Source organism: Dryas octopetala, chromosome 1 (assembly GCF_963921425.1).
Source record: "Dryas octopetala chromosome 1, drDryOcto1.1, whole genome shotgun sequence".
NCBI lineage: Eukaryota > Viridiplantae > Streptophyta > Magnoliopsida > Rosales > Rosaceae > Dryas > Dryas octopetala.
The window spans coordinates 29456575-29466952 of record NC_141366.1 but is presented as its reverse complement, the minus strand read 5'-3'; the positions used below and the strand labels follow the sequence as shown (position 1 = coordinate 29466952).

The following is a 10378-nucleotide window of genomic DNA, read 5'->3' as shown; positions in this document are numbered from 1 at the left end:
TCGCGAAGAAGGTCACATAAACTTGAGTGACAGTGACGACGACGACGATGATGATTATAACGATGATATGGTGCCTAAAGAACGAAGAAATTTTCGAGCTGCAATTCGACAATTCAAAGCAGTACAATGGGATAAGGAACACCTACATAAAGGCCCGAATAGGGGACAAAATTCTGTGTCTAGTAGTGGTTCACAGTTGAGAAGATGATCAAGCATAAGGGAATCACAACCAACACCCCCAGTAGCACCAAGCCTTTACAAGTCATCTAAAGCACGCCAAAAGAGTGCTGAAAAAATCTTTTTTCTGAACGGTCAATCAAAGAGAAGATGCAGGGCTTGATAGCCAAGTTTTTCATCTACGAAAATGTTCCTTCTTCAAAAACAGCATCTCATCATTTCAAAAAATTGGTGATAGGATGTCAGCAGGTAGGAGAAGGAGTGGAACCTCCATCACCCTATCAGATACGGAACGTATATTTGGAAAATGAATTTAATGAAATGCAAAAGCATGTCAACAACTTGAAGAAGGATTGGGCAACTTATGGTATTAGGCTCAAAATATCACAAATTTTATTTACAACCATAACTGGTTGTTGGCAAAGATGTGTGAGATTTGTGGTGGAGACATTATTCATCCTGGTCCCACCCGATTTGCTACCCACTATCTTGCATTGGATAGTTTGTATCGAAAGATGATGGGGTTGAAGCAATTATTCACTTGTAATGATTGGGGCAATAGCAACTTCCGGCGAGGAAAAGCAAGACAACAGGTGGAATTCATAGTACTTGATCACTCATTTTGGCAACATGTGCTTAAGATTTGCAGTTTATTAGAACCTCTATACCTAGTTGTACGTGACAGGACCGCCCCCGGATTCCACCCTGAATCTCGGAGAGATCCTGTGGGAATCCAAAATCAAGGAAAATTCTACCGAAAATTCGGCAGAATCTCCCCTGAAAATGGACTAACCCAAAATTTTAAAACCTGTGAAAACACTTCTAAAAACATCAACCGCCTCTACTACAACCAAAAAGCGTCTCAGATCCTACAAAATACAAAATAAACTAGTAATAAAGAACTTGAGAGTTTGAATGGGAGATTTCTTACCATAATTCCCCTCGAAGGCAGTGTAGGTTGCACCCCTTCTTCCTTTTTTCTTGAGCTCTTGGTTGTTCTTGAATCCCTTCAAGTTCTTTTTTTCCTCTGTCTCTCTTTTTTTCTTTCTTTCTTTTTCTCTCGTTGAACTCTGAATTAAATGTGGGAATGGTTGCTTGAATGGAGGTTGGTTTTTAAAGGGGTGAAATATGGTTGTTGGAAAGGGAAGTGAAGAGTCACTTCTTCAGTTTTTCTCTAAACTGGCATGGGAAAGGGTTCAAGGCTGGTCGTTAGGGTTTTTGGTTTTCCCAAGAGGGCTTTGGTTGGTTGACCAATCCCCTAAGGCCTAGCTAAATGAGTGATTAGCCTAATGGACTAAGCTTAACAGCCCATTAACCACTCTAAGTTTATTAATTGTTAACCCAATTAATTAAAATCATCATTTGATTTCTCTTTTTACTCCAACCCAAGATCACACTCAATCCTTTAGCCTATGTCTTGATTATCATCCCATGCAAAAAGCCATCTTTCTTAACTCTTACTCAAGTAACCTAGGGTTCTAGCCCTAGTGGTCAAGGCCGGTCAATACTTAGGGTTTCAAAGTAAATTTCTCAACCCTTTGGTCCTTCTAATTGTTACTTCCACCTCTAGTCATGCATATGTCAAGATTGCATTGCCAAATTATCATTTTTGTGCATGTGATCCGAAATGATCATTCCAGTATTATCAACAACTTGTTTAAATAAGTAATAATAAAATAATTGTGTTATGAATTATTTAAGCATGTCATAAGCATACAAGTTACTGATATGCTTTTGAATCCGAGATCACTAAGTGAGTGAACAAAGGTGTAAATAAATCACATGTTAATACATAAGCATTTAGGTATAAAATGTTGTGCATAAGTGACCATATTCTTAGTTTTGAAAACACTAATCAAGTGACATAATTAATATGAGTGCACAATTTCAAGTAAAGCAAATAATGCAATTCCTTAAAGTTAACCATATGGAATAAATCCACATTTGTGTTCAAAATGTAGAAATCAGTGCTAAACTAATTTAAAATTATCTAGTAACACCCTTAACCCAAAATCATGAAAATTTGAGGTGTTACAATCGTCGTGTTCAGAACGACAAGAGGAACAAAACCCGATAGGTTCAATGCATCGTCGTGGCTGGAAGAAGTAGATCGCCGCCGAAGTTAACTCTTGGTTTTCGCGTCGTTCTGTTGTCATTGGTGATTGGATGGATGATCCGTGGCCATAGGAAGAAAGAGGAGGGGTGAGCACGGGGATGTGGGTCTCACCGCCATCCATGGCCGGACGATGATGCATAGAGGTGAGAGAGAGTGACAGTGAAGAGAAAGAAGGGAAAGAATGAGGGTTTTTTTTTTTTTTTTTTTTCATATTTAGTACTTAAACTTTGATTCTTGTCTTAATGTGATACTTAAACTTTTATTTGTCCCAATTGAATACCTAAACTTTTATTTTGTGTCTAATAGGTACCAAAATGAATTTCTGTTAAAATTGTCAACAAAAGCTAGGGGCAATATGATCACTTCAAAAAAATTATATTTTAATTATAATTTTTTGTTTTTTTTTGTTTGTTGTGTTTTTTTTTTTTTATAATTTTAAACATATAAATAAAATAATTAAAATATAATTGTTTTTAATGACTATATTGCCCTTAACTTTTGTTGACAATTTTAACAAAAATTCATTTTGGTATCTATTAAACACAAAATAAAAATTTAAATATTCAATTGGCACGAATAAAAATTTAGGTACCACAATAAATAATGAAACAAAATTTATGTACCACATTAAAGTTTAGATACTGAATATGAAAAAAAAAATAATTATCTTAAAAAAGAATTGATAATAATGAAACAAAAACAGACCGAACAGAACGGCAGGGTTCGATTGTTCAAATTGGGTGGACTCACAGCTCGAGCCAGTGGACAGCAAGATCCAGGACGCTCATCAAGGCCACGTGCACTTGTGTGGTGGCTATTCATTTCACTCTCACAGTGGCAATTCCGTCATTTCACACTCTCAAAGTACTGGCCCTGGCTTTAGATCTCCTCTGTCGCTTCCAAACTCTCCCAACTCCCACTGTCCTTGGCGAGTTGGCGCCATCTCTTTCCAATAGTCAGAGAGTTCCCTTTTTCATGACCCGACAAATACACCCCCTCCAATCCCAACGCGCCACGTGGAACCAATCACTTTCCATTCGTCCCTCTCCTCTCGTTCTCCATCCCACGTCTCAACAAGAAAAAGCTAAACCCTCAGGCCACTAAACTCGCGCCACGTGGACTCAGTATCCGGCAGCCAGTTGACGGACATTTCGATTTTAACCCACACCAACCACCAGACGGTCCAGTACAGACGGCATTTCCAAAGCCCCCAAAAATAAAACTCTAAATCCAACGGTCCAGATGAGTCCACCACTTTGAGATAAATACCCCTCCCTCTCCCCCTTAAACGGCTCCATTTTGACAGAGTGTCACACAACAACAGAAATCCACATGCTGCTGCTCCTTCTGTGAGCTCCGCCACAGCAGATCCCAACCGGTTCCCACCAATGGCGTCCCTCGCCCTCACCACCTCCCCCACCCTCCCCTCTCTCAGATCCCGTTCTCCCTTCCCGAAATCGCGACTTCTAAAACCGTTTTCGACCTCCCAAACACGCCGGGTCCCACTTAAAACCGCCGCTCTCGGTTTCAACAAAGCCCTCAGCCCTCTCATTGCCTTCCCCAAACTCGCCGAACCCGCCACCTCTGGCCGCGGTTTCACCGTCAAAGCCGCTGCAACAACCGGCGGTTCTTCTTCTTCGATTACTCCCACCAAGCAACCATGGCAAGGCGCCGCGATGAAGCCTCTAATCGCGTCCATCGCGACGGGAATAATCCTCTGGTTCGTCCCGACCCCTGCAGGAGTCTCGAAGAACGCGTGGCAGCTCCTGGCGATTTTCCTCGCCACCATCGTCGGAATCATAACCCAACCTCTGCCTCTCGGCGCGGTGGCTCTTTTAGGCCTCGGCGCTTCAGTCCTCACCAAAACGCTGACGTTTTCTGCGGCCTTCTCCGCCTTCGGCGACCCGATCCCGTGGCTCATAGCTCTCGCCTTTTTCTTCGCCCGAGGGTTCATCAAAACCGGACTCGGAAACCGAATCGCTTACCAGTTCGTCTCCTTGTTCGGTAGCTCGTCGCTAGGGTTAGGGTACAGTCTGGTCTTCAGCGAGGCCTTGTTAGCCCCGGCGATTCCCTCGGTCTCGGCTCGAGCCGGAGGAATCTTCTTGCCGCTGGTGAAATCGCTCTGCGTCGCCTGCGGTAGCAATGTCGGCGACGGGACCGAGGGCAAGTTGGGGTCGTGGCTGATGCTCACGTGTTTCCAGACTTCGGTGATTTCGTCGGCCATGTTCTTGACTGCAATGGCCGCCAATCCTTTGAGCGCGAATTTGACATTCAACACGATTAAGCAGACGATAGGGTGGACCGATTGGGCTAAGGCGGCGATTGTGCCTGGTTTGGTGTCGTTGATTGTGGTGCCGCTGCTGTTGTACGTGATTTACCCGCCGTCGGTGAAGAGCAGCCCCGACGCGCCCAAGCTTGCGAGGGAGAGGCTGGCGAAGATGGGGCCAATGACCAACAATGAGATTATAATGGCCGGGACTCTGCTTCTTACGGTACTGATTCTGTTTTCTTTTCAGTTACCAATGCAATTCGTTCATTGTGCAAATGTAGTTGGTTTCTTGTATTTGTTCGTAGATTGTATGCGCTTAAATTTGGGTAAGTTTATAGGTTCGTTCATTAGCTAGTTTTTATATGCATTGGGACGGGTTTGGTTTAGTTTGTCTAGTGATGATTGCTAATAGACTGAAAGCAGTTCTTCTGTTGCTGGTATTCCCATTTGACATGGTATGCATTCAACACATGAAAATTTGACTCATCTACTTTCAACTTTGTTCTGAGGAAGCATCAAGGTGAATTCGTTCTGGGGTAACTGAATTTTATGTTGTTTGAGAAATTAACTGGCTGACAAGGGTCCCTATATAACCAAATACTTTTGTTGATGTTTTGTTGCACCAAGTGGGGCTTCTCATGCAAGACTAACAATTCTGAACCTATTTCCTGGTAGGGTTAGTTGGGAGGAATTTTATTTTATGTGGTTCAACGTTTCAAATTTACCTGAATTATCTACCAACTCGGGGTGTTGGGTGGGAACGTTTTTGGCTGCTTCCTTCCATTTCTCCTTGGGGCATCTTGCCTCTTCAATTTTGTAGTTTACCCTTGATACGCTTGCTTCTGAGGAGATGGGGGTTGTACCTCACAATTTTGTCTCTCCTATGCCATGCTGATTACTTTAGCTTGAAAATATTATTGCGGTAACTCACTTGGCGGTGTCAAATTATTTCCCTTTACTAATACATGTAGACAAACATGTTGGTGCATACTGTTCATGTGGATGCATATGTAAATCTATCTTGTCATTTAAAAATCTTTATGTTCATAGTCTCCCTCCTCTTTTCTCTGTAAAATATCAGGTGGGGCTTTGGATTTTTGGAGGAGTGTTGAATGTGGATGCCGTTACAGCTGCCATTCTGGGATTATCTGTTCTCCTTGTGACTGGTGTTGTTACATGGAAGGAGTGCTTAGCTGAATCAGTTGCCTGGGACACCCTGACTTGGTTTGCTGCTCTCATTGCAATGGCTGGGTATCTCAACAAATATGGTCTTATCTCCTGGTTTAGCCAAACTGTGGTTAAGGTTTGTCTTCTTTTCTGCTTGGGCCTAGCTAGTTGTTGATGCTTTTGATGTCACCACTGTTTAACATTTGTGTAGTTTGGCAGTTAAGATGAGCATACATTTTTTTTGTTTGTTCTTATGATGAGGATATTTCATGATAAGTTGTGAAAGTATTTATTCATCAACAACCATTTTGCTCTTTCTACAGTTTGTTGGCGGATTGGGTCTTTCATGGCAGCTATCCTTTGGTATTCTGGTTCTTCTCTATTTCTACTCTCACTACTTCTTTGCCAGTGGAGCTGCTCATATTGGTGCAATGTTTACAGCATTCTTGTCAGTTGCTAGTGCTCTTGGTACTCCACCATACTTTGGAGCAATGGTGCTTGCATTCCTCTCCAACCTCATGGGTGGCCTTACCCATTATGGCATTGGGTCAGCACCTGTTTTCTATGGTGCTAACTATGTTCCGCTTGCCCAGTGGTGGGGCTATGGATTCCTTATATCTGTGGTCAATATCATTATTTGGCTCGGAATTGGTGGGGTTTGGTGGAAGTTTATTGGCTTGTGGTAAAGGGGTTGGCCATGAAAATTTGCCGACCTAACAGTTGTTGTTTTGGATGTTTGTTCACTCAGATGCAGTTTCACGTATTTGAAGCACACTGTTGATCTTCCTTTTTATTCTTTTACATGGAAATAATCTTTGGTCACTTGAGGGAGACCTTTGGGGTGAAAGATTGATATACATAGGAGGTCTATTTTAGAGCAGAAATTAGAAAATGTACCCCAAATTTTGACGTAGCAATTGCAGTTGTCTTCATTTGATGTATGCTTGTTGTACCCTTATCTTGTGCCACATGTATTTTCTCAGTGGCATACAAAGAACATGGGCTAATCGCTTCAACATATTATTTTTAGTTGGAATTTGATACTGTGCATTATCTCCTTCAGAAAATCTGATTAAGGTTTAATTTCTCTGTATAACCCACTGTTTTGCAGTTTAATACTATATTATCATCTTGTTTAATACTCAAGCTGAAGGGGGGGTAAAGCACTGAAAGCTTGGATTGGAAGTCAGCAAACAGATGATCTTGTCTGCAGATATGTTATTACTGCACTCCAAGGAATTTATTAGTAAACGTCAAACACAATATGCATACTTTTAACATGGAAGCTACATTTGATTCTAGTGTCATTGACCAACATTATTACAGTTACACCAGATGTTTAATTGGCTGAGCTAGATATAAAAGCTTATCCTTCTTGAGATTGCATAACCACATAACCTCGGTTGCATGAGCTGCGAAACATTATGTGCTGCTTTAGTAGTCCAGGAGGCACAGAACCCACTGGTAAAACGCACGTCAACTGGAAAGCTTGTCCAATTTTCTCTCCTTTGAATTTATCCATAGCTTTCGTTACATGCAGGGGTTGTATTTGATGGCCTTAAAAATGGTTAAGCAAAGAGAATTAAGGCAGTAAAGAAAACAGAGAAATTGGGGATTTCAGGGAATGATTTTTCGTATTCCCTTCATCAATAGTTACATAACGAGTGCTATACATATATAGACATTATCCTCATATTTTCTATAATAAATTATTACCAAATCACGTTTTTTGAAATATTTTAAACCTTAAACCCAGTCAAATAAAAAAGTAAGTTTTAGTCCAATATGTCTATGACGTGCGCGCGGAGATGAAAAATACACTACCAAGTACTCGGTGGATGCAGATGCATCTATATCTGCACCTTTTTTAGGTTGCAGATCTCTGTTTTAGATTGCAGATACATCTTTTTAGATTGCAGATGACATATTTTAGGTCGTAGGTGCAAGTTTTAAGTTGCAAATACATTTGTGAGCGCTCGGGTAAACAGTTTAGACTTCTACTTAATTTTTTTGGCCAGATGGGGTGTAGTTTAAGTTTCTTTCTCATTTTTTTGTTTCTAATTAAATCTCCCATTATTCAATGGATAAGAATAAGAATAATGACTCATTGTTGTGATCTGTTCTCTGTATTCTGAGATGGCAAGGTTTGGATGCGTTTATAAGAGCTCTGGGTGCATATATCAATTGGCAAGGTCTGACTGCATTTGTCTTTCCTGCATTTATCTTTATCCTCCCCCCTCAAGCTGATGTGAGGAGCTTGAGCAATCAGGTGGTGAATTTGAGACCATAATCAGGAGTGGCTTTTAAAAACCTTAGAATTCTTTTAACTCCTGCAAGATGAGAAGTTCTAGGAGAGTGCATATGTTGGAAAACCTGATTGATACCAAAGGTGATGTCTGACCTTGTCCAGTTAAGTATTGTAATGCACCCACAAAGGAACAATAGGTAGTAGAGTCTGTAGCAAATCTTCAGTAGAGTTTTCCAACTTGGAGTTGCTTGAAAGAGAGGGATAAGGCTTAGCTTCTAACATGGAGGTTTTGAGAAGAAGATCATGAGCATATTTAGTCTAACTTAGAAAAATTCCAGAAGAGTCATGATGCACTTCAAGTCCAAGAAAAAAGTGCAGATCCCCCAAGTCTTTCATATCAAACTTAGAACCCAGTTTAGCAATAAGGTGTTGACAATATGCTTTAGAGCCACCAGTGAGGATGATATCATCCACATACACTAGGAGAAAGAGATATGATGGTCGACTTTAATTAACAATGAAGTGTCTGCAGAAAATGTGAAAAACTCATAGAGATTAGACATTTGTGTAGCTCCTTATACTAGGCTTAAGGAGCCTGCTTTAATCCATAGAGAGATACCTGTTAGGATCTTCAAATCCTGGAGGCTGAGTCATGAACACTTCTTCGGTCAGATGGCCATGAAGAAATGCATTTGACATATCAAGTTGAGATATGCTCTAATCATACTGAGCAGCTAGGGCAAGAATGACTTGAATAGTGGTTGGTTTTGCTACAGAACTATTGAACACATTGAATGTGATTAGCAATTAAAGTAGAGAGAAGGATGACAGGTAGGTAGAGCTTTTGGTTTGAAGATTTCACATTTGGATCTTATTTGCAAAGGATGAAGCTTAGTAGAAATTGGAGGACTTTTAATTAAAGGTGTGATGGCGGGTGCAATTGAGGATGTATTTAACAGACCATATATGAGTCATGTAGTTAGGGCTGGGCACCAATACCGTATACCAAAAACCAATCCGATTTCATCCTGTTCTGTGTCAATTTCGTGTCGAAAAATAATACCGGCCAATATCTCATACCGAATCCGTACCGTACCGATCATCAATGGGATGAGAGTGGTTTCCACATCTCAATTACATATCATCTCGTACCGTACTGAAAATATTTAATTTATTTTTTTATTTTTTTATTAAGTGTGAACAAAAGTTATATATATTCATTTGGACTTGATATAATAATTAATAAAATTAAATATATTTTATATGTCATTTCTTTGGACTTTAAGATATTATTTTAGGTCTCTATTTAAATATTATCATTGCGAAAAAGTCTAAAAATATTACTAGTTTATAGTTTATAGTTTATATAGTTTATATTTTATATAATTTATACTTTATATATTATAAAAATATTACTAAAAGTCCAAAACTATAATTTATAGTTTATATACTAAAATTATTATAGTATAGGGTTAATTTTTATGGTTTATATAGTTTATATACTAAAATTATTATAGTTTAAAGTATAAGGTTTCAGACTTTATGGTTTAAGTCCTTAGGATATAAGGTTATGGTGTAGAATACCAATTATAGTTTATGGGTATAAGGTTATATATGGTGAGTAATACCAACTCAATGATAGTATATAGTTTATAATACTATAATTTATATATGTAACATATATAAGTATATAACATATAACATATATTATAGTTATCAACACCAATAAATAAAAAATCAATTATATATAACCCTACACACTAACCTCTATTAAATACCCTATACACTATACCCTAAACTCTATTAATTACTCTATAATATTATATATACCCAATCCTAATGTTTTTTTTTTTATAATTTATTTGGTCAAACTCCAATCCTAATGTTTTTTATTTATTTATTTAATTTGGCCAATTGAAACCCCAAACCCCAATACTAGTATCGGGTATATAGTATACTAGTATATGATATATAGTTTAGACTTTAGAGTATATTAATATATGGTATATGATATACTATATGGTATAGGGTATATAGTATACTAGTATACTCTAAAGTCTAGCATATAGGGTATAGAGTATACTAGAATATAAAGTATAGAGTATATTAGTATAGACTATAGAGTTTAAAGTATAGAAAGGTATAAATTAACATGTATAGAAATGTATTGAAATGTATTATATAAATTATATAAAATGTAAATTCTATGTATTATATGTTAATATGTTTTATAAACCCTAAACCTCAAAACCTTAACGAAACCCCAAAAATATCCTAATTAATGTCTAAAACTCTATATGATATATAAATTGCTCAATTTACCGTTTAGGAAAATAGTATTTGTCAATTGCTTGAGAAATACTTATTTCACATGATTTCACTAAATCTTCTAATCAATTTA

The 10378-nt window shown here is 38.5% G+C and overlaps 1 protein-coding gene across 1 annotated transcript; it reads left to right on the top strand.

The window, feature by feature from the left end:
• The first annotated feature begins 3520 nt into the window (after positions 1–3520).
• Positions 3521–6779, top strand: DIT1 (dicarboxylate transporter 1). The gene is made up of 3 exons (XM_086229092.1): positions 3521–4785; positions 5644–5865; positions 6053–6779. Exons 1-3 carry the CDS (start codon positions 3682–3684, stop codon positions 6413–6415), a joined length of 1689 nt encoding a protein of 562 aa, XP_086085218.1. The 5' UTR covers positions 3521–3681; the 3' UTR covers positions 6416–6779.
• Positions 6780–10378: the final 3599 nt, after the last annotated feature.